The following is a 25,701-nucleotide window of genomic DNA, read 5'->3' as shown; positions in this document are numbered from 1 at the left end:
GAAGTTTTAGAAACATGCATTTGCCGAACAACATTTGTGACCTTAGGATATCATGGATCACAACTGGATAAGGCGTGAAAGCGAAGCTGTGATGGTTTAGTCAATAATATTGTGGGTGTAATAAAAATGGTCAACGTTATTATTCAGGAAGTAAAACACTCTTTAGAAAATAGTACTTTATTCAACTACCCTCAGCAAATACAAAAACCTTCATATTCTAATCTAGATATGTATATATATAAAAAATAGAGTTTCTGTTATATGGTCCATCTAGAAACAACATTGACATAACAAGTCATGGATATTTTGGGTAATAATTTATTGGCAAGTACTCCAAAACAAATACATCTATATCAATTTCTCATAACCAACGTCACAGCCCCTACTCTAACAACTTTTAGTTTGTATGTATAAAAAATTGCATTGGAATTTAACTTATGCCTATAACTAGGTGATAATAAAGTTATACATGTAGTTCTTTTGATTTTTCAGCTTCTTAACGGTTCGTTTTCAGTTTCCATTTGAGGAACAAGTAGGCGGCGATTCTCAAAACGAAGAATATCACCACTAAAGCTATGATATCTACCATGTAACTGGAGTTGACCATGTCCAGTTCTTCCAACGTGATTGCTGGCGATTTGAAGTGGCAATAACTGATGAAACATTGCAATTTAGCTCTGCTGAAGCCGTATGTGGCCAGGGCTGTTCCTTCAAAACCGTATCTGATATAAGAAAGGTAGGTAATCCATCTCAGGTAAATCGGTATGGCGTCGAATGATACAAAGAATCCAGAGAAGAGCAGGAATGGAACTGACATCACTGGTGCTAGGAACACGCCGTTCTGAACATTCATCGCTGCTCCCACCACCAACCCGACACTTTGGGCCACGAAGGAGACCAGGAGACACGCGGACAGGAACATTCCGTATCGGAAGAATTCCAAAGGCTGAGCGGTCATCAAATAAACGATGGTCACGTATATTATACAAAAAACAGTCTGAAATACAATTCGTGGCATTAAAATTCTGTATGTTAAAACAATGAGCATCAAAATACTTACTTGGAAAGGCATATCGGAGACAGTAATGGCGAAATAATAACTCCGCAGGGAGTACCAGCGATTGAAGTGTTCTTTTAGTAGAACGGGCATCTCTAACGGGAAAGACAGGATGGTGATGGTCATGGAGGTGTACATCAAGAACAGCATATTGAAGAACAGGAAACCCAGGTTGGAGAGGACCTTCGAACCGTCGTTGCCGATTTGCCAATACAAAGCACCAATGAGGAAACCAACCAAAATGTGAGCAAATAATCGAAGATACATCAAAGTCTGAAAATATAAACTAATATTAAAGAGTTGTTCATAATTTTTTTTACAGATATTTACTAATTCTTCAGTTATATATATACAAAACAAAATTCGAAAAGCCATACACAAGCATGGTTAACTGAATCATGTTCCATCCCTTCCGGTCATCCAAATTAAAAAAAGATAGATCCCTAATCAGTTAAGCTGGTTCTATAGTTCATACTTATTCATACATATTTTTCTTTTCATAAAATGACAATGGCTTGAAAAAAGTTATTTTTATGTTCCTTTTGACTTTATCGAAAAATTGGTATAAATCTTATACGAATGATCAGAGAATGTGTAGAGAAAAAATTCCATGTAACTTAGTTTAGTAGGCTTAGAAATAAACTCAAATTTTTTGAAAGTAGTTTCGACAAAAATATTTTCAGCAGCTCAGCAGAAACTTTCAAAAAAACATATATATTATAATAGCATTTTGCACAGATGGAGTAGCAGCTTTGACCTCGGCATATAAATGTATTTGCAGCAACAGTTTGCATGAAAGAAAATGACAAGACACACAAGGACAAAAGAGGTCAGAAAACTATTACTACTAGTGTTTAATACTATTACTACTGTTTAATAGAAGTAAAAATACAAGATAAATAAACAATTAATATAGATAAGAAATTGATCATTTAATGGAAGTTGGAAGAGCTAGAGACAACATGAGGAAGAACGAAGCAAAGATAAGAGGAAGGAAGGACCCAAGGGAGCAGAAAATGAGGTGGACATGACGGTTAATAACACAAGCAACAAGTGGTTGGAATATACTATCATAAAAAATGAAGATGCAGAACATAGAACAAAGGACCCTATAATAATATTAATAGTATACTCAAACTCAAAAAATGAATAAAACAAGAGAACAAAGAATTGCCGAACGACGACAACAAACGTGAAACAAAGCATAACTGATCAGAAGTATCTAGATAGCGTCTTAAGAAGTAGCGATTGATGTGGGAAGAACTTATTGCATAATATTCACCATCAGAATTGAAAATAGTGCTAGAACAATGGTTAGTTATATTTAAAAGTATTTATTTAGTAATTTAAGCCAAGCTATTAAAGCTTAGTAGGAATCCTTACTGTTGTACACGAAAGTAAGAGGAAAAGTTTCATCCTACGTATTTTCTTTAAAAAAACGAGAACAAAATAAACATTTGTTACATAAACAAAAGTAATTTTGTTCATTTATTGGAAAACAAAAAAATATAGTATTCTAGAGTAGCTTACAAATCTGATATTCTTTGATATTTGGAAATGTATTAAACTCAACAGATAAACTGATTGAAAAAAAAACTTCATGGGAGAAAAAACTTTTGAAGGTAACTTGGAAAACTTTGAATCGGTTTAGATGTAAAAAACTGATTGGATGAATCCACTCGTAATAAGGGATCCATCTATACATGAATTAACATTGAACGAAGAACTGGTTTTATATTGTAATAATTGATATTTAATTATAAAACATTTGGAAGAGTTAATTAATTTATTTTGTTGTTACCATTATATTATAATAGCCAAAAAATCTAAAAATATGATTTTAATTTTCTACATCGTGTTTCTGATATTTTAGATTTTCAGCATTAAACAATTTAAAAGTAAAAAATTGAGATTTTTAAATGTTGATGACGAAATGGAAGTGGTATTATCATATTCCAGCTAAATATAAACAAAATTATCAAGAATCAGCAAACTAAAAATTCCAAACAAATGTTTTCTCGTAATTAATTAGTGATTAAATATTCAGTAAACATTTAGTTGTCTTTGTAGTAAATATTATTTCATTTTACATTGAAATTATTCCTATTATTTTAAATGATTTAACTCAGTTTATAATAAGAAAGTAAAGTTCTCTTCAACCTAGTAAGGTATGAACATTCCAATTGTTTTAAAGCATTCTAGGTCAGAATAACCCCTTAATATATAGTTTATCGTAGTTGCCTAGTTTTTAATCTCATTTACACTTCATGCTCAACAATCCTTGAAGGTCTTCCTGCGACCTCCTCTTTATCTTATCCCTTAGAAATCTTGTATTGGAATATGAAGTGGTTTCGAAATATATTTTTCACCATGAGTCACTTTTTCAAAATACACATTCCTTACCCAATCTCTCCTACTGAACAACAACGCCCTCTTCAGAATAATAAGGAACTGTTGCCATTCACTATTTCCATATCTCGGTTGTTTGATATTTAAGGAACTGCCTCCCAATAAGGCCGAGTCTGGGTTCGCTTTTTCGACATCGTCTTTTATAGACCCTAGAAATCCTACTTTGATGAAGAGTGATAATCAACTATATCGTGTTTACCTTTGGCGATATCGTTGACAATGTTCTCGGGGAGTGTTGGACTCGTTGTACTATTGTATACTGGCTCAGATTTCCAATTAGCCGCGTTAATACCGGGCAGAGTATTCTTGATGTCGTGCGCATACTTCTTGGCGTTGTTGAGGCCGTCGTTGATGTTGAATTTGGGAAGGGGGGCTCCCTCTCGCACGTCCAGCTTACCGTTATCGATGGCGTTGACCAGAGTCCTGCTGTGGTCACCATATTCGCCGCATGCAATCTGGAAACACACAGAAGATAAAAATAACGATTCATTATCGGATTATATTCTTCGAAATATTACTTCAATGATATATGAGGCTGGGTTATGATAAGACGGACATTGGAGTTTCAAATTGGCGAGGAATTCCACCAATCTGCTTGTGGAGCCTTGATAGACACATTGACCATCGGACAGCGTGTACAACTGGTCAAACATCTCGAACAACCTTGCTGAAGGTTGATGGATGGTACAGATAATCGTTCTTCCACCTATATACAAGGAATAACTTTTAAATATCACTCACAAGTTAATGGTATGGTAACCTACCACTGGCCAAGGTTTTTAAAAGAGCGATACACTGGAAACACGAAGAGGAATCAAGACCACTGGTAGGTTCATCAAAGAACATAACAGGCGGATTGCTAACCAATTCCAGCGCTATGGATAAACGTTTCTTTTGACCGCCTGACAGACCACTTGTCATAGTCCTCCTGTGGTCCAGCAAGCCTAGTGTGTCTAAAATTTCTGAAATCTTTAAACAAATAAAAATTAATTATAACGTTCTAATTTTAGATAAGCAGTTATATCATCAAGATCTATTAAGCATTTTTATTATACTATGAATAGAATTCAATTGTAATTTTATTGATTGTATTAATTTTATCAATTGTTATCTGTCATTAATAAATATAGATCATGTGGTAACTGATGTAGATATTTGATTTGCATCATTTTATAATCTTGAGATTGTCTTATTAATGTATGAAAACCAGCTACAATTATTCTGAATATGAATGCAAACCTTCAGAACTACTTAGTTTAAATATCTTCAAAAGTAATTGCCAAACATAATAATGTGTTTAACCATTGTCTCCTTCCATTCAATCATTACCAATTTTAGTAGCAGCTTGATGCCCTTCAGCATTCAATATACACCATATGAAGAAACTTTCCAGATATTTCTCAGTTGGTTTATTATGATCTTTCCTATTATTGATTTTTGTCCTTGCCTATTCCTATTTTCACTTAATTATGCTTAATTTCGCTTGATCATCACAATTTTGGCCTCCTTTTTTATTTTCCTATTAATACCCTTCCTGAAATATATATTATTAGTTTCTTTACTGTTTTAGTCTTGCAATGTTCTACTCTTATTTCTTTATCCAATTTATAATTTACTTTTATTTAATATCAATTTTTTAGTTATTCTATTGGTCTCAGTATTTTCAAAACTTTATATATAGGTTTTTTTATAGTGTTATTTGTGCTTTAATAAATTTGTAAATTTAATGAGCTCCAGTCCTTTCCTTGCATTTCTCATTAAACCACCTTTTTTATTTTGTTTACTATATGTCCTTTTATTTTCACTGCTACACTGTTTATTGCTTGTTTTTTCCTCTATTGATTTTTGTCTACTATTTTACTCACTATGTTCTCTTTGACAATTTGTACATTCATTAACATAAAATGATTATAAAATTTCTCATTATATTTTCTCGGCTTCTTCCAAAATGTTTTTTTTTTTGAAAAATGAAACTTCTCTATTTCTTCTTAATTATATGATATTTTTGGTGTCGTTACTAATCTGATTCATCTAATATGTACTTTTTTGTTATGCGACACAATGGGATATGAAGCAACATTGAACCCTATCCTCTTCAACGGAATTTGGAATTTATGATGGCAAATATATTTGGCTTGATATTTCACTGCAGCAATATTTTCAGAATTAGAAGTTATTTAACAGATGCTTATTCGGTCAGTTACTATTATTATATAAGTTATTCTATTTTCATTGCAGCTTTATTTGTTCATTGATCATTCTGAGTGAAATATTAATTTTATTTTATGGTTATACCGATTCAAAGTGGATCGACGCCATTGCATCATAATCAACGCCGCCTAATACTTTATTTTACTAGTTTTTGGCAAAACTAGCTAGTGTAACGAATCTAGTACTCGTAATTATACTTTTTAACATAATTATATGAAATTGCCTCTAATGATAGGCCAGTCATTGCCGATAATTACCGGCAATTATACTTACGATTTCCTCACGTTCGCTACTTGACTTTTCTCCTATTTTCAATTTGGCTGCTACCGTCATGGCTTCGTCCACCGTCAGGTTGCTATGCAGCTGATTATCTTGCATGATATAGGCGGACAGCTTTTGAAACTGGCTGAGGTCACGCTCTGATCCGTTCATCAGGATTTGTCCTTTGGTACCATCAGTTCTGCAATGAAAATTATCTTGATCATATAGTTTCTAGATGTTATCAAAAATGTATAATGCGCAACCGCTTGGAGAAAGTTTGGAGGATGGTGGACTATATATCGCCAAGATATTGCTTGCAAAACTAAGTGAGCTTCATAGTTGAGAAAGTACTTTCACTTAATTAAAAAAGTCATTATTTTTTAAAATTAATTTGAAAAAGGTTATTTAAATGAAAATTCATGAACATTTTCGTATATTTGTGTCGGTAAAACTTGGAAAGTAGTTGATGGATTGGCTTGAAAATTATATACAACAGTCCATATTAACAGAAGACTGTTTTTGTATTCTTATCTTCCCGATGTTCCAAGAGAAACTTGCGAAAAAAACCAAAGGACAGATAAAAGTTATATAGTAAGTTTTAGACATGTTTACTGGACATATGTAGACTTTAGAATAAGACTAATTAATTAAGATAATATTTTATACAGAAGATTGCTTAATGAAGTAATTTTCTACATGCCATGTATATATAATATAGACATAAGAAATACTTATTGACAATAGGGCAAATTGTGGAATCACGAAGAGTAATAAAAAAAGTTTTAGACATGTTGAACAGACCTAATTTATTCTAATTTATTTCTAATTTATTTGAAGTCTTTTTGGTTAACTCACAATTTATCATAGCCCGGATCTTATGGTAACGGTCTTTATGGAGTAATAATAATATAATTAAGATTTCTGCAACAATCCTTGTCCGAGTGAGGCTTGAATTTAAGAAACGAATGTTTTCTTCATAATTTACAGCCCTATTAATTATGAGACTGAGCTATAGTACAGCAGAGTTTAGCTAGTGCATATTATAATAATTTAGTACGGTATAAAAGAAAATGACTTCACTATTCGTCGAAAAACTGGTAATGGTAATTTTTTAAACTTAAATAGGCAATTATAAAATAAATAACCGCGAACAGGGTTCAAAAATATCGAGATTCAAAGTCCGTTTGTGATATTCTAAAACTGGTTATCACCCATACTTTGTCAATAATATAGTGATGCATCAAAGCAGCCCCGTTAGGAATAGATAATTCCATATAAAATTGAATGTTTTATGCATGATTCATTATCGTTGTCTTTGTAGTGTAGATATCGAGTAGACTTTGATCCGACGAAACAATTGAATAAAACAACGGATTGTTTTTGTTAGTGATATATTTAGTGCTGTTTGAATACGAGTTATATAACCGATTTTATGTGACTTCTTCCTCTTTTTTTCCTTTATTTAGCAGTTGGGTGTTTTCTAATATTGTTCCATCATATTGATTAAAATATAATTAATATAATTTCTAGTGAAATAACACTATTAACGGCAGACCGAATATTGTTATTCTTGATAGTAAATTAACTATAGTTTTTCCTTAATAGCGGAGGTTGACCTTACGCTGACCTCAACCAAAGGTTGTCAATTAATGACGAGTTACGTATATGAAATTAATTAGATACATTGGCGTGGAATAACGTGCTCTCGGATTTGATAATTTCGATATTTAGTTGTTGGACGGAAAGATGATTGATATTTGCAGGGGCAGTTGGGATTCGACAAACAAGTGTCTAGTCTAGTATATACATTATGGTATAACAGAAATTGATCATCAATGGCATGCTTTGCAAGATTTTTTTTACTGTGTCAATTATTTCAAATTTGTATTTAGGTAAATAAATTTTGCCTTAAAAATTGTAAAACTAGATTCATTTAGGAGATAATAATAAACTACTCTGACACCGCCTATTTATAGATAAATGCCTACAGATTCAGAACTAGTCTACGTCTTTCTGTTATATAACTGATTGGATTTAATTGTCATTGTTTTAATTTAATTAAGTCATTGTTTTTCGCAACTAAGAGATGGTATTATTAGCCGTAATTCGCTGTCATAATATGGGAAATAATACATAAAATAACATTTCATAACTTTTGATATTACTTTTTAAAATATTAAATAAATTTATAACCACACAAATAGCTAAGAGAACAATATAATATGTTTTTTCTAGCATTTCTGGTTATGTTACCATAGCTAATTTATCTAAAACTAATTTACATTCTATTCTGAATATTTTATATTACCATTTATACATATTTAGCTGTATCTGTTAAGAAAAAAAATAAAATGGTCAAAAAGCCGGCTTGGTGGCGCAGTGATAAAGGCTATAGGACGGTCCTCCTACTGTTGCAATAGCCGTGGGTTCGAATCCTGCTGGGGCATGGTTGTAAATTTATGTCTGTGATTGTTTTAAATGTGTGATTGTTCTAGGCAAGGGTGTAAAATGATCCCAGTCACGCCAGTAACCAGGCTGGGTAAGACCGGATGTTTTCTGGGATGATTTCTAAAGTTGGTCATTCGCCAGTCGGTAGGCTTAATGCCGAAGATCGTGGTTTGGAGCTCAAGTTAAACTGTAGGTCCAGTCCAGATAAACCCATAGTTGGTAAAAGGAAACTTATATATAAAAAAAATGGTTGAAGTTATTTATTGGAAATAATTACTCCCATTTACAAAATGATATTCATTACTGAATGATGATTGTTTAGGGCGCTTAATAATGATATAATTCACGACAGTACTGATGTCCGTTCAAGCAGTACTATATTAATCCGGTACTATTATAACGGTTTACCACTGTTTCAAACCTAATATCACCAAACAGAGAATTTACTATGTGTGTCAGAATGAAAGGTAGGCGAACTTAAATGAACTTAAAACGTACACATGTTTTCTGCAGTTTCTTAGTTGGTCTCGCAATAATGATGAACGTTCGAGGCTTTCAACAACGATAATTGAAAGAAATAATAAAACTGGATGGAAACCAAAATATCACAATTATTTTTTAAATTGTATTTATGTGTTTTCAAATACTGTTTTCTTGAAGTTAGACTCTTTTTCAATTGAAAGTTTTCAGTTGTGGATTTTCATATTTATTGTAAATAATTTTTCATTTTCTTATTTCTCAATTATTAAAAATATGTTTGTATTATGCCCTATAATGTTCTGGGGTACATGTTAAAATTAGTATATTAAGGAGCTCTAATTTATTTACTTTGATGCGCTGTAGACGTGCTGAATATGATACGAAAGGAAATAGATTTATCGCTAATTAGACTGATACATCGAATGGCTGTTCAGATGTTTTTCGACCTTAGACAGCATTTAATCGTGTTTCAAATATTTATTTTTTAACAGTCGTGTGATCATTATGTCATGCATTTTATTTAAAAATAATATCACGAAAGGAAATCATGTTGCCTTTAACAAATAACGCCAAAAAAGAAATATTTTTCTGAGAGTATTTCTAAAAAAATTGAAAGCAAAGTAATGGTGGAATAGTTTTGATTTACTACATGACAAGATACGAAATGAAAACATTCATTGGAATATCCAGTCATTGTCTTGTCTCTATCTCATTATTATTTATTTTCTTTTATTATTTATTTATTTATTTTATCTTTTTGGTCATGTAGAAAAGTTAAAAAAGTAGTAGTAGTAGTAGTAAACTCTTTGTCTTTTGGAGGTATTAACATTGATGAATTACAAAGGATAGACATTATAATATGAACACCATGCAATATTGTACATCTTGTTACATGTTGGCAACACTGCTTCCGTATAAATAATGTGACGCGTATGTATTGCTCAGTTTACAAGTCTTCTATATTATATTTCAGTGTATGAACCTAAAATGTGTGCAATCTAAAGTTAACTGATCGACACAGATTGACGAACAATAAGAGATTGTAACCAGGCGAAATAAAATTACGGGAAAATGACAGAATTCAATACTTGAACAGTAGTGTTTAGATAAAGAGGGTAGGAGTTCCACAGAGCTAATGCACAATGCCAAGCTAAGAATGAAGTCATACAACGATCATTAAACCTGGACCCTTGAAGTTTGGAAGAATGTTGTATTCTTCTTCTACAATATCTTCCTACAGCCAAGTATGGGGAATATTTAGCTGCTACTCACATTCATATTACTGACTGGATTAGTGTGAATGAATATCTGGACACTATCAAACACCTTCCATGGCCAGTACAATGGTTAGATCTTGACATAAAAGAAACGTTATGGAGATTTTTAGAACAGAAAGTGAGAATAGTTCCATCTTCAATATTATTAAAGCAATAGGCTAGATGGGTACTTTTGAAAAACTACTCTATGACTACACGTATGAACGAAGTCAGTATATGTTTCTACAAGATTCGAATGGTAAATAAACTGAAGAAAATGGGTTTCTAACTCAACCCACTAAACATTGACTGCTGTTCACTACTGAATGACCATAAAATATTAATTAAATATAAGCCAATAGTTTGGTGGGCTATATTTTACTAGTTCAAGGGTAACTGATAGATATTTGATTGAACAATGTGATTTAAGTTTTTACAGATAATGTATGAACCAAATGTTGTCACTTCACACAATTCAAGTAAAGTAAAAGAAACTAAGCAGAGATCTAGTGTAAGAATTTATATAGGAACGTGATACGTTAAAGTATGTCTAAACACAGATTAAGTACTTGGTGAACTATTGTAGTTGCACATGACTACAAAATTGTAAGGCTATTATTAAAATGAACTCAAAATTACAATTTGTGCATTTTATTTACCCAAATATTACAAGGTAATTTGATACAATACAGAGCTGCTAAAAGGTTATGAAAATCAAACATCCATCACCAAATGTATATTTTGGTAGCCCTGTCAAATACCTTTGCATCTGTATTTTCAAATTATTATCATGCATTTTTTCATTTGTCTTTAATACTCTTAGAGTTATTACCTGTATTTATTAATTTGCCAACTGTTATTCTGATACTATTTTTAATTTATGTTGTTTAATATTCGATCACATTTCATGGTTAGTGTGTACGGAATACTCATTCACTTCAATTCTAAGTTTTTTAAGTTTATTTTTCGTTTCGTTGGTTGCACAAAATCATTTTTTTAACTGTGAAATATAAGATAAATAATCCAACTAAAATCGAAGCGCGCTAAAAAGTTAAAATGTTAGATTTCGGAAATGACAGGAAGTTAGGTACGTGACGTCAATGTTTCGTAGCGCTTCTGATAGGTGTTTGACTTAATATGGCAATTTTCTTTTTTATTTCTGGTAAATTCTTAGTAATACCTATTTTAATTTTACTTATTTTATTATTTTTATTATATATATATATATAATATTAATATATTATATATATATTATATTGTAGCGACCTTGAGCATGTCGAATTTTACATCGTGGAATAGCGGTCTACAAAATACCCAGAAATATAATCCCAGATGTTGAACACGGGCGGGGTGCCAACTGGAACCCGACAACGAATAGCTGGCGGCAACCCCGAGACGTTTATCTGGGATATTATTGAAGGGTATTTCGGTCATTCAGTGCTCAACCCTCGTTTGGTTAAGACGTGCCACCATCGACTGCCCAAGCCTCGTCTTCAGGTAACTCCGCTGCCATCCGTTTTATTATTTGTATTTTCACATTTTTTTTATATTGCCAATAAATAACGGTCACATCATGTAAACACCACTGTTTCATTTCGATTTACCTCCATTCACCGAGCCACATCATTTTACCCTAAAGTGGTGACCCCGACGTGATCTTTCGCAAAATTGGGTTTGGACTCGTGAATGGAGGGTACGTGGAACATGGTGTTTGGTATGTATTTTACGTGGCCGTTATATTTTTTTTTGTTTCAAAATTTTAAATATTTTTAATTCGATTCCTTTTCAATTTTACCTTCAAGATTCATTTTCATTTTATTCCGATTAATTTCATTATTTCCAATTCATTTTTTAAAATTTTTTTTTTGTCAAAATTTTATTTCACAACCTTTTGGAATATTTTTACGTCACTGCTTAATCATCAGCGTCTCGGCTAAACATTTCTTTCGGCGCTATGTTTAAATCATAATGTCTTCCTTCGCTCGCCGTCTCCGTCATAATGGCAGATATTTTGATTTAAAAGGCTTTGGGCAGCTTCGGTCGGATACCGTCGTTATTTGTTTTTTATGAATTAACCTAACGTATGTGACTACGGATTAGTCACAGAGCAGCTCCAGAAGCTAGGTACCGATTGCAGTCACCGTAGACTCGTTATGTCTTCGCCGAAGTACCAGAATTGCTAACGTCTCGTCGTCGAAGAAAATAAGCTACCACGTCGTCGAACAGTCGATCCTCCCACAGCATCGATTACGGGAGCCCTGTCTGAAGAATAGCTTGTTTTCAACGTCGTCGATGGACCACATTCAAGTGCCAAAGCGACGATGATGCAACGGTATCTGTAGGACCGGAAGATATCAACAGCCGTACCAGATCACAACCGTGTCGAACTATCATATTTGTCAAGCCCATTTTACACAGCACATTTTGTTGGAAATAATTTTATGTAAAATTCTGGCAGGGGAGTATTGTAGCGACCTTGAGCATGTCGAATTTTACATCGTGGAATAGCGGTCTACAAAATACCCAGAAATATAATCCCAGATGTTGAACACGGGCGGGGTGCCAACTGGAACCCGACAACGAATAGCTGGCGGCAACCCCGAGACGTTTATCTGGGATATTATTGAAGGGTATTTCGGTCATTCAGTGCTCAACCCTCGTTTGGTTAAGACGTGCCACCATCGACTGCCCAAGCCTCGTCTTCAGGTAACTCCGCTGCCATCCGTTTTATTATTTGTATTTTCACATTTTTTTTATATTGCCAATAAATAACGGTCACATTATGTAAACACCACTGTTTCATTTCGATTTACCTCCATTCACCGAGCCACATCATTTTACCCTAAAATATTATATATATATATAATAAAAATAATCCCAGAAAACATCCGGTCTTACCCAGCCTGGTTACTGGCGTGACTGGGATCATTTTCCTTGTCGGATTTTACACTCTTGCCTAGAATATCATCAAATCACAAATATTAAACAATCACAAACATACATTTACAACCATGCCCCAGTAGGATTCGAACCCGCGCCTATCGCAACAGTAGGAGGACCGTCCCATCGCCTTTACCACTGCGCCACCAAGCCGGCTATTATTATTATTTTTGTTCATCTCCTTTATCTTATCCGTAACTTCTTCACACACCTGGCATATTTTCATTAATTTCGAACACGATGGAAAGCCCGTTGCTAAGAAACAAACGACTACGTCAAAAATTGTCGCGGCGAACGTGTCAGACCTCCGAAGCGAATCTACTGAAATTCTGATGGTTTAACGTGGACATTGCGAGGGGTTGATGCTGGGGTCTAATTTAGCTCGTTAAATTTCAAGTGATCAGTAACGATCGACGAATCCAAGATGTCGCGTCCGCGGAACTTCTTCAGCTTCGATCTGCAGACGCTGAACGAGTCGATCAGCAGCAAAAACGCCGAGATCGTCGGCGACACGATTCGGCTGGATTTCATGAACACGCCTCAAAGTCGCCGCAGCAGTTTCCTGCCGTCGGAGCTGCACAGTGACGTGAAACTGTTCGGCAACTTCCAGGGCGAGACCATGATGAGCACGTCGCTGTATGCGACTCACGTGCCTTCGAAGAAAGATACCAAAGTTCAATTCGCGACCTTCTGTACAGGGAGTAGCTACATAGGTGACTTTAACACACTGGGCATGACAGGAAAAGGTAAATATGTCACAGAATACTTGAAATACTCACAATTCCATCAATATTCTCACATTTTTCAAAAAATAATTTCATTCTGAACGACACTCTATTTATGTTTAGATCTGAAACTTTATTCTGAAAAATCGATATAATGTATTTGATTCAAAGTATTGCCCATCGATAGCCGCTACTTTTTCCCATCTTTCAGACAATTGAATATATCTACGAATTGATCAATTTTTTGGTACCTTCATAAAGTCAGAACAAGTAGTAATCAGAAGGAGCAAAGTGTGAAAAATACGGCGGTCAGATGTAGTCGATAGCGATCCCGGAATATGCAAATAAACCAAATATAAATTATTTAGATTAGAATTTTGTTGTATGTCAAAGCCAAACTGAACTAAGACGTTTTGACGTCACATATTTAGATGACGCATATACAAAATAACTTTGAATAGACTATAAGACTTTATGGTCATAAATATCTCGAAATGGGTATTGGGTATCAATGTGGACTCTCTTAGACTAACCCATGACGTTTTGCACTTGGAACTGTGGAAAATGGCTATTCTCTCTTTTTAAATGTTCCCCATCTTATACAAAGTCTAGAAATGGTCGATTTACCAACTTCCAAGTTATCTGAAAGTATTTTGAGAGTTTAAACTGGGTTTTCATCTAATTAATTTGACGTCGAAATCAGCACTTTTAAGTCGTTGAAACCAAAACCGACATTGGGGATATGAGGGAGCAACATTACCGTAAGTTTTTAAAATGTTTGGTGGTCTTCGGTAGAAGATTTTTTCAAGTCACAACAAAAGTAATAAGTAGCGAAAATATAACTTTGAAAGATCCATGATTAGCGTCCATATGCAATGAATAACTCAATAATGCTAAATTGAAAACCGTTATTTTCACCGACCAAAAGACACACAACCACTTAATAGACGAGATATTAAGGAAAAGGCTAACACAATAATGAAAACAAAACACACAAACTGACTTTAGTCAGAAAAAAAGTAGTTATTTTGGAGTGGAAGTTGGAGACATTTCAAGCCCATCCTTCATCATGATTATTGTGGAACACCAAGCCCTTGTTAACTACCTGTTAACCGGTGTATATGAACTTTCAATTATATTATAATTAAACCGTATTAAATAGAACAATGCTCGAAAGTCAAACTTAATTGTAGTGAAATAAATTTATTGGTTTTATGGGAAAATAGTGGGACAAGACACGAGGAAATTTAAATACGATCTAATTGTAGTTAATGATATTCAGGCCAAGGACTTTTCGGTTGCTACAGCGTTGAAAGGTTTCATTGCACTGATACCAATAATATCGCTCGATATGTATTGATTTGACAGGAAAGAAATCTCGGTCTTGGTAATTTTTTCAATAAAAACAAATTTTTCCTTCTTACTCAGTTTTTGCTATTTTTCAGTGTATAATGTTACCAGTACCAGAGATGGTACAAGTTTATGATTATATATGATTTATATGACAACGCTTTCAAACTGATATCAATTCTTTCATCATCAGTTTATTTAATTAACGTCCTCTTTTTAACGGACAAAACTTATTTGTATACCAAATATCAGTACGTCCATCGGTTGTACCATCCTGATCATATTTTTCTCCTGTCAGTAGGTGCATAAATCATATGTATGAAAAAATGTTTCTGCAACATGATAACATTCGGATATATGTTGCAAAACCTGACAAATTTGACTAGGAATCCCTTAAATCTCTTTAACTCCTCACCATCTAACTTTCGTCACAATAGCACGTTCATAAAACTTGCTGGTCGGAACTGGTCTCTTCTATTGAAAAATGATTCAAGTGGTTATCAGATGGTGTAGAGCTTGGACCTAATAATCAGGCGTAATGTGCCTATAATTTTCCATAAATTACGAAAGACGTCACGTTTTTGTAATTATGTTCAAGACAAATTGGTAAAAAAACTGATTCTGGTTGATATTGTAACATTCTGGATCACTGCAGAAAAAAACAGTTTAGAGAAAAACAAAATTATTTTTCTTAGATATAACACACCTGCTTCTGTGAATTCGGGATTCGAATTTTTTTTTTCGAATTTCATTACACGAAAAGGCTGCTGTATATTTCAGAAATTGCTAACCCTATCTTCCAGAAAATCACATACAAATACGATTCTAAAGACATCAATTATACTGAAGAAGTTGCGAACTTGATATATGGGATCTTTCATTGTTATGATTGGAACATAGTCCAATAAAACAATGCACGTCATAAACATTTATGACGTCAACACGTTGCAGTGTTGCCACATCAACTATGTCTTTTGGTTTACAAAGTTTGCCGTTTTATAACTTGTAATTATTATATCATGTTTTCACGAATTTTGTGGACATTTGGCAACAGGATCGACTTGAGCCAACAGAAACAGAGTTTTATAGATTGGTTCGGAATTATGTTTTTTTTACCATCAGCATTCATTTAGCTACCAGAATTTAACAAGTAAAATGAGAAGGACTCAAAACTCAAAATTCAAGTTTTAAAATAAAACACTGAATACACAAAATATCAATTTTCTTAATCAGTTTATGAAATTTAAATTCATTTTTAATGATCCCCTAGGTATATTGCACTTTGTATAATTTATATAAGGGTGTTACTTTAGGTATATATAAATATCCACACGGTGTGATCTACGAAGGTGATTTCAATAAGAACGGCGAGTTTCACGGCGCCGGCGTGCTGCGATATCCCAACGGGCACAACGTAGAGGGTATATGGCGCAATGGAAAACTAGTAAAGAATCCAATTTTCGTGGCAGCAGGTTTGTATCGTTATAACACCTTGTATATGGTTCGATGCTCGATCAGATATGAGAACAATGGGTATAGATTCGCTTCGAATGATTATTATCAGTGACTATAGTTCTAGACATAACAATAGTCCAACCTCTTGATTATATTTTAGGTTAAAAAATATGTCCAACAGTGTAGTTATCGCGAAAAATCGCGTACTGGCTTATCACGCCTGTTTTTACGTTTAATAGAAAAGTGCGAGAGGTCAATGTCGTTGATTCTTAATGCCGAGCCTTCAAAAATCTTTTTTTTTTTACAATCTCACGCGACAAAAATAAGCGTTTTTAAAAATCAGACTACAAATAGTTATTCACTACCCACTAATTTTTTCTTAATATTGTTCTTCAAGTTCAGGTCTAAAATATTCGACCCAAATTTAATCAGCGTTTGATGGATGTACTCAAACTGGTACACTCCACACAATTTTTAAACACGACACTTTTACATTCACATAGTATAACACATAGGCTGAAAAGTCCCTGGCGTAACAAAACAACAAACAAAACGTAATATTCATCAAGAGCCACACAATCACTCCAGTGCCGCTCTAACATTTCAATACCACTTTTGTAGAACGATTGTTCTTTTGCCTCAAAATAGGCCTGCCACCAGTTGCTGTCCACTTAACAGTCGGCTGACAAGGTTATGGCGTCTGTATTTTGGTATGCGCATGGAATAATTTTCAATGACTACCTTGAAAAAGAAAGGACCATCAACAGCGAATATTACATAGCGTTATTGGACCGTTTGATGGAAGAAATCGCCGAAAAACGGCCGCATTTGAAGAAAAAGTAAGTGCTGCTTCACCAAGACAATGCATCGTCTCGCAAATCAGTGAAAACGATGGCAAAAATCCATGAATTGGGCTTCGAATTGCTTCCTCATCCACCGTATTCTCCAGATCTAGCTCCCAGCGAGTATTTCCTGTTCTCGGATCTCAAAAGAATGCTTGCTGGGAAGAAATTTTCGTCGAATGAAGAGGTGAGCGCCAAAACTGAAGCCTATTTTCAAGCAAATTACAAATCGTACTACAAAAAAGGTATCGAAAAGTTAGAGGGTCGCTATAATCAATATATAATCCTTGACGGGAATTATGTTGAACAAGAAGAAACTAATTCTGCCAAAGAAATGTGTTTTCACATTCAATGGAACTGGAACATTCCAATTGACCTGTTAAAGTGCTGTTTTATATAGAGAAACGTCAAAACCATTGAATTTAGTAGTTAGGTTATCATTAGTTATGATACAATACAATCCCGCGACATTCCACACCATTCTACTTCTACATCAGTTGACCAAGCGTTCACCAACGTTCTAGATAATACCCAATACAGAAGCCAGTACTGCAAGATACCAGACCGGCGATTCGAGATCGAAATGCAACAGTACCTGGCTCCGGCGCCCAACGAGTTCCTGATGAACAAGCCCAATCCGCCGAGGGTGATCCCCCCCGGCTGCTACGACGCGGGAGAAGGTTTCTACGATCCCAAGAGGAACGTGTTGCTGAAGTACTCCGATCTCAGCGTGTTGACGCAAGTACCCGAGGTACTGAACGAGAGCGAAGCCAAGGAGAGGCTCCTGAAGGTGAGTTGAAGGTGGTCCGCAGGCCGGCGTTAAGGAATTTGTCGTTTTTCAGTTGGTTACCCTCACGGCGAGTCAAAAATGTTTGCTGGACAAGCTGGTGACGCAAAGAACGGAGAGCAAGTCGAACAAATTGACGAATTTACCGCTGTTCCTGGCCGGTAACTGGATCATCCACAACTGTCGTAAAGCCGAAGATGATCCCGTGGGATATAAACCTCGATTATACGAAAACTGGACTGCTGGTAATTATTAAATTATTAATCTGTTTCTGTCCCAAGATCATAAAAAGCACTTGATGGATCAACTTGAAATTTGCTATTCAAGCTTGCATTTTCACAGAAGTGTTTCAATAATACTTCATCCTAAAGCTTCAACAAAAACGAGCATTCTAAGCGCTTTAGATTGGCTTACAATATTTCCTAATAATAAAAATGTTTTGAATTACGATAAACGTATCCATCAGCTTTAATTTTAAAGATACAAGTGATATTTTTTGTTTGAATATAATAAATCGCGATACCGCTGCTGCAACGGTGAATTTCACAGAGTCTTTGTTGTAATTAATGCAGAATATTTTCATTTGGGCTGTTTTAAGAACTAAATGTATGGTAAAATAATGTTTACTGGCATTATTATGGGCTTCGTATATATGTATCAACTGTTGCTATGATTGTCCGTATAGTTTGGAGAGATTTCAAAGACCATATAGATTGGTATTCGAATATTCCATCGTTTACTTGCTAAGTGATCTATTTGATCAATTCCCTACCACCAATTCATCTGCTGTATGTAGAAAGTGGAGATGTATGAAAGAAGAAATAGTACAGTTATATATGCCAGGTGTGTTGGTAATGATTTTCCGTTTATTTTTCGCAAAGAAAACACGTTATTTAAGGTTGATGATAAAAAATTATTTCTTCAAAGTATTGGCAGTTTTTATGGAAATTGTTCTTCAGTTTATACTTTGGCAAAATATAACTTGTATAGTTTTGAGGTTAATGCCAGTAGAATAAAATAACATGCGATAGAATCATGACATTGCATATTTATATATAGTTAAATTTGTTGAAAAAAAACTGAAATTAATTACTTACACACCTTATATACAATAATTAGAAATACAATAAAATATATTGAGTTTTTAAAGAAACGTACCACAACAGAACACGGCTAATTTTTCATGCTCTTAATTGTTTTGATACCGAAACCCCTAACATTTAAAATTATTCCAGGATTCAAAGACGACGAAGACTACGAACCGCCTCAGCAGACAGACAGCGCCTCCGAGATCGACGTCATCATCGAAACGCTGAACAAGATGGAGACGACGCAGGACCGGAACCAGAGCGGCTCCAAGTTCTACAGTTTCATTCGCTGCGATCACGAGTCCAACCTGTCCGAGGACGGCAGCCTGCTCGCGCTGCAGAACATGTTCTTCACGCAGATGCTGAAGCACTGCATCATCAAGAAGGCCAAGGTTCACTGGGCCAAGCAGAAGACCAAGGGCAAGCGGAGGAAGAGCAGCATGAGGTTCTCGAAGCAACGGGTGATCACCTTCAACACGGCCTCGACCACCGATTAGAGCTTTGCGCGTGGAGGCGGAAAGGATGGGGATTGAAGCATGCTCGTCGAAGCACTTTTACTTACTTGTAACCGGTGAGGATGTTGAGCAGGGACGATTTCCCCGCGCCGGACGGTCCCATGATGGCGGTGAGCTCTCCGGATCGCAGAGTGCCGGATACATTCTTCAGGATAACTTTGTCTTCTGCAATATAACATAGAATATACGGATTACCATAAAAATTATTAGACTATCTTTGAAATTTTAAGCTAAAATTTAAACTACAACCTATACAATGTTGCCTTTAATTATCGCCACTAATGTCTTGAATAATCTTGCAGACATTTGGCAACATGGCTCACCAATACCAACCCAACTAAGATTTTATTGATTTTGTACGGAAACATAATTAGTGGACATGAAAGTCGAAAATATCAACAAATCGAACTTTTACTTATTTCTTGGCATCTAAACTTACTGGTAAACGCATTTTCTTTACAAATAACTTAAAATAATGTTAAATACTAATATTAAAAAATATATTTTGAATTGAAATAGTCAAAACCGTAATGAAAATGGAGGAAATAAAAGAACAAAATTATTGTAATACACTCTAATATCGAATATATTTGACATATCACTCAATAAGTCTCGTGCCTGACGTATAGATGGCGTCATATCCTAACCCAACCTGGTAACCTTAAATGACACGTGTGAAAATTTCATGGCAACCTTGTGCATTATTTGAAGGTTACGGTGGTTTTATTCTAAAACAACTGTTCCTATTTTCAAAACAATGGGTAGGAAAGAGAATTTCAAATCAAATTTGTGCCTAGAAATGTTTTACTGTGCAGCGAATACTCAAGATCTGTGCCACAGTGACTACCTAGTGTCTGTTGGCAAGTTCAGGAAAAGAGATTAGATTAAAATGTCTAAAATGTCTAACCAGAAGTGATGTTAAAACCCGCGTCGTCCAATTCAAGCCTCTTCGACAGTTGACAGAAACAAAGCCATTCCAGTTGGTATTGGATCAAAAATGAAGAATCCCACTGTACAGAAAAAAAGGAGCATCGACAGGAAGCTCAGTTTTCTTGTTCTTATTTGCATCGTTAATAATAAAACACAATATGTTCGGAATACGTTAACATATTCGTGCGCGACCGTAGTTTATATATTGACGGTTTCGAAATGGATTTCTATTTCACCGACATAATCGTTACGACAATCGACAGTTTATGGCAAATATTATGCTAGAAACAACACTTTCTTTTTCTTAAAACAAATGATGAAACCGCTCAACTGAAAAAAAAATTAAAAATCCAGAGCCAAGGTTGATTGGGCTATAGGGGGCCTTGACACACTCCAAATTTTTCAAAAAGTTACGGAAACAATACAGATTGGTTTATCGAGATATCTGTTATCGACGAGATGTCAATGTCATGGAGCGGATCGTCGTAAAAAGCTTGATATCACACGAGAACAATAAAGAAATATTCAAATATAACAGTGACGATACAGAACCAACGGTGCAAACATAGATAACGAGAATTCCAAAAGCTATAATACAAACTGGAAATGTTAGATAAACAAATGATTTTAATTATCTAAATTTACTAAATGTCCCAAGTTGTGTGTTATACATATAATATTTAATGGAAAATGTATTCTAAAATTTACAAAATCCGAGAGACAAGCCATAAAACAAATTACACACGAAATAATAAAACAAAATAATCGTAATACCCAATCAATGTCAAGGTCGTTGGTCCTACATCAATTTGTTAAATACTGACAAGCAAGAATTACATGCAAAACCATCTCGGAATACTAATAACAGAGCCATTCGCGGTCGCTGAGTGACGAACCGCGACAAATACGGCTCAAACATTGAGTTATATATACAACATCACAATAACAAGTAGCTATCGGCGAAAATATACTCCATACGTAGTGGACGTTGTACCTCTTGACTATCGCTCCTTTGTCGAATACCAAGAGATAACTATTTTCGAGATAAAATTAAATAAAACAACGTCCTTAGGAACGGAATAAATTATTGGGAAAACTGGTTTTTTCGTTTCGGTTTAATACAACATTATAATTCAATTTGACAAGATTTAAATATGTAATCGAACAAGTTTCAGGAAGAAAGGGAGCAAACACCTAATTATTTGATACGAGTTACCGCGAAACAAAAGAACAATCGGTAGTTTTCTTTGGTTTTGATTGTCAATATTTGTGATAAATAAAAAGAAAATTGTCATTTCTTTCGACGTGTGATCAACATGTTATTGTCGTTATATGTACGACGGCCAATTATGGTTTATTAAAAAGTCGTTTGTTTTCTAACAAAAAAAAACCTATTACATTCATTATTCGAAAAAAAAATCGTCAAGGAGGTCCGGAAGTGTCTTAAATTGTCTAATTATCCTTTAATTGTTTTGATTCTTTAAAACTGAATAAAAATCCCGAAATAATCCTTATGTCTGCCTAGAAATAAATGTTTTATGATAGGTAATAAAGTGCGATAACGATGTTATATCAGCCATTTTAGTACTCATTTTTTATTATCCCGAGTGATTATCGCGAATTTAATGATAAAAAGGTCGTACTTATCCGTTAGACGAAACTCTATCAACCAAAGTTTAATTATTTTAATTTCAGGAATGTGTACCTGTGTTTTTAAGAGGTTTTATACGGACTTAAATGTTATTATGATAATGACATAATGATATTAAACAAATTCTACTTACGCTTTCCTTGTTTCACCGTGTAACTCAGATTGGAGAATGACAGATTAACTTTGGGCCTTTGTGGTAGATGGGTGAGTTTCTTGGGCTGCGCTGGCTGTATTTGGACTTTGACATCAGCGGGCCTGGGTTGCAACAAAAGATTATCACTAGCCATTTTATCAACGCGTGAATGGAAACGAATGCACTATGTGTTCATGAAGGTACGACCGAACGAAAACAAAAAAGTAACGACAACCGCACTTATACCCGTGATTTTTCAATAATACGCGTCCTTCCTCGAAACTGGAATTTCGAACATCAGCTCGGACCGTGCACGAAATATCGAATGAAAGCGTAAAAACGAAAGTTTAATGTTTTTGTTCCTTGTGATGACAACAATCAGCTGAGAGCGACGAAGATAAGCGAGTCGGGCTTTGATCCGCGGACCGACCTTACACGAAGCCCACGCGTGAACCTTCGCACCGTGCGCCCGGCGCATTCGTCATAACGCAAACATGTTTTTGTTTATAATTCCCGCTTTATTTTCACGCGTTCTGGACGAGGTAAATATGTTTGTGTTTTGTTAGCGCGGGTGCATTTTTCTAATTTATCTGATGCTTCAAGAACTGCATACTGACACGGCTTTTGACCTTTGTTAAGATAATAATAGAAAAAAAATACACGCGGGAAAGATTAAATAAATAACACCCAAAATCGAAGCGAATACAAAAATAATAACGTTAAATATTTAAATACTGAATAGTGGCATAAAGTATATATTGCATCTTACGCGTAACTGGGACGCGTTGGTTTTGTCAATAAAATGCACGTTTGAATCTAAGAATAGATGGGAAATAGGGCAAATAAATATAGTTTCTAGCCAAATAATAACTCCCTATAGAATATTCATCAAGTTATCAGGATATCACAAACAAAATACCAGTAATATATGGGTAGTTTGACAGTGACGGTAATAGTCAAAGATGGCATATTACTTTATGTCTGTTTTTAGTATTAATTTACGTTTTTTTTAGAACTAGTTATCAACACAAGTTGAATAAGCAACACAACATTGTTAAAAGATGGCAGATGATTTACAGCTTCTATTTCAAAAGCTTTAATATCATATAAAAAGTAAAGGTAACGCAATAATGCCACTAATCAATAAGAAATATGAGTAGAGAACAATGAGAATGTAGAAGTAACATTGCAATCTACTTACCAATTATTATTTATTGCCAAATTTTTCGTTTCCATTTTAACTAACACACATTACAATCTCCCACTTGGTAAGCAATTTCACTCGTGTGAAACGCAATTCTTATTGCAACGTTATGATTCAATTGACATAGTTTGTATCAATATTTCTCCTATTTATTGAAAAACTTGATGACCCATACCGCGACCCCTCTTCGCGCAAAAAAAAATCGCTGATAATATAGAAACGCTGTGGATTAGTGATGCAGCATGTTATTTTTTTGCTGACAAATAAATAAACAGGATACTTTGGTCTTTGAAATAAACATATGCATTATTTTAAAAATCTATTAACGTAAAATATATTTTTCCATAAAAACACTCTCGTTGGTGACTGTAGCCACGAACTTTTTCACTCGTCTAGAAAGTGACGTTAACCTAATAAAAATATAGAGCGACATTGTTTCCATAATAGTAAAGTAAATGTCTTATAGTGCGTTTTGCTTTAACCGGTAACGTGTGATTTCATACCGTAAATAATACTCTCTTTTCCTAGATAATACGAAGATTCGATTCGACGATGAATTTAATTCAAGAAATCAGTGCTCTCACCAAAGATCATGTTAAAATAAAAAATCCTGACAGGCTCAACGAAATACTAAACGATATGATCAAAGGCGGCGTTGATCAATTGCAGGTGGTGTCTGATTTTGACAGGACCATAACCAAACAGCATGAGAATGGAGTGCCCCATCTTAGTAGTTTTGGTAATTTGGATTATCACTGAACATGCACAATTTTATTTAAATATTTTTTAAGCTATATTTAGTAGAATACCATCCTCACTAAGAAATGAGGCATACCAAAATACTGTATCAGCATTAAGGAAGAAATATTATCCTATTGAAATTGATCCCCATATACCTCAGGTAGAAAAAATAAAACACATGGAGGAGTGGTGGTCATTATCAGAGAAAGCTATTAGGTAAATAAGCTGCGCAATTATTTAATTATGTTCAATAAAAAAAATTTTTTAGGGGACTAAAAATATCTCCGGAAGAGATAGAAAATGTTTGTAAATCACTCAAGCCCACTTTAAGGTATGTTATTTAAAATGCTTAGGGAAATATTTTTTAGTAACAATCACCGAATTTCAGAGAAAAAACCTTGGAGTTTTTTAAAGATTTGGCTGACGAAAATGTTCCTGTCATTGTTTTTTCTGCGGGTTGTGGTGATATTGTTTTGACTATTCTGAAGCAATTCGATGTGTATTTGCCTAATGTAAAAGTAAGTTTGTTGACCTTGTATTGGAATATTGCATAATATATATATATTTTTTAAATTAGATTATTTCAAACTTTTTAAAATATGATGACGATGGTGTAATTGAAGGATTTAAAGACACTATTATTCATGTTTTTAACAAGAATGAATTTGCAATTAAAAATACTGACTTTTATCATGTATTGGAGAAGAGAACCAATGTAATGGTGTTAGGAGATTCATTGGGAGATGCCACTATGGCAGAGGGCATGGATCACATGAAGAATGCATTAAAAATTGGATTTTTATATGACCACGTAGGTTTCAGTTTTTTTTTTAATTAGATAACTTCTATATTAGCTTATTTTTGCAGATAGAGGAATATTTACCATCTTATTTAAATACCTTTGATATTGTATTAATTGATGATCAAACCATGGAAGTTCCTAAGGCAATTTTTGATTATATAAAAATTGCCAAAGCAAATGCAAATTGAATTTGCAGGTTATTTATTTATAGAGACACCGCACTCTCTATGTCAATACTCAGTACCTCAGTAACGTATTTTGAAGCATGTATATCACCTTGTTCTGGTTAATAACCAAAGTTCAGCAAGCACAACATGATAGGAAATAAAATGATTTCACCGATTATTGTTTGTTGTTATGTATAACCTTAAATAAGAACAGGACTTCCAATTTCCATAATCGATTTCCCTAAAAAT

General features: G+C 34.3%; 3 protein-coding genes across 3 annotated transcripts; 2 read left to right on the top strand and 1 right to left on the bottom strand.

Annotated features, from left to right (window-relative positions):
• Positions 1–161: 161 nt before the first annotated feature.
• LOC143205235 (ATP-binding cassette subfamily G member 4) lies at positions 162–24,010 on the bottom strand. The gene is made up of 10 exons (XM_076418404.1): positions 23,740–24,010; positions 22,539–22,660; positions 19,872–19,989; positions 5,951–6,137; positions 4,231–4,435; positions 3,985–4,172; positions 3,666–3,921; positions 3,461–3,615; positions 1,061–1,330; positions 162–997 (listed from the first exon to the last, which is right to left on the bottom strand). Exons 1-10 carry the CDS (start codon positions 23,772–23,774, stop codon positions 497–499), a joined length of 2,037 nt encoding a protein of 678 aa, XP_076274519.1. The 5' UTR covers positions 23,775–24,010; the 3' UTR covers positions 162–496.
• On the top strand, positions 13,362–19,874 carry LOC143205240 (uncharacterized). Its single transcript, XM_076418410.1, has 5 exons — positions 13,362–13,808; positions 16,451–16,609; positions 17,959–18,224; positions 18,277–18,466; positions 19,457–19,874. The coding sequence occupies exons 1-5, from the start codon at positions 13,487–13,489 to the stop codon at positions 19,804–19,806; spliced, it is 1,287 nt and encodes a 428-aa protein (XP_076274525.1). The 5' UTR covers positions 13,362–13,486; the 3' UTR covers positions 19,807–19,874.
• cN-IIIB (cytosolic 5'-nucleotidase IIIB) lies at positions 22,947–25,628 on the top strand. The gene is made up of 7 exons (XM_076418412.1): positions 22,947–23,080; positions 24,271–24,481; positions 24,534–24,699; positions 24,752–24,814; positions 24,872–25,001; positions 25,061–25,294; positions 25,351–25,628. Exons 1-7 carry the CDS (start codon positions 23,033–23,035, stop codon positions 25,471–25,473), a joined length of 975 nt encoding a protein of 324 aa, XP_076274527.1. The 5' UTR covers positions 22,947–23,032; the 3' UTR covers positions 25,474–25,628.
• The last annotated feature ends 73 nt before the right edge of the window (positions 25,629–25,701 follow it).

The sequence above is a fragment of the Rhynchophorus ferrugineus genome, unplaced genomic scaffold (genome assembly GCF_030347505.1).
Source record: "Rhynchophorus ferrugineus isolate W39M unplaced genomic scaffold, kcgeb_rfMv2 rfM11, whole genome shotgun sequence".
In the NCBI taxonomy this organism is placed as follows: domain Eukaryota; kingdom Metazoa; phylum Arthropoda; class Insecta; order Coleoptera; family Curculionidae; genus Rhynchophorus; species Rhynchophorus ferrugineus.
Note: the sequence above shows the minus strand (reverse complement) of the source record. Positions and strands in the feature narration are given on the sequence as shown.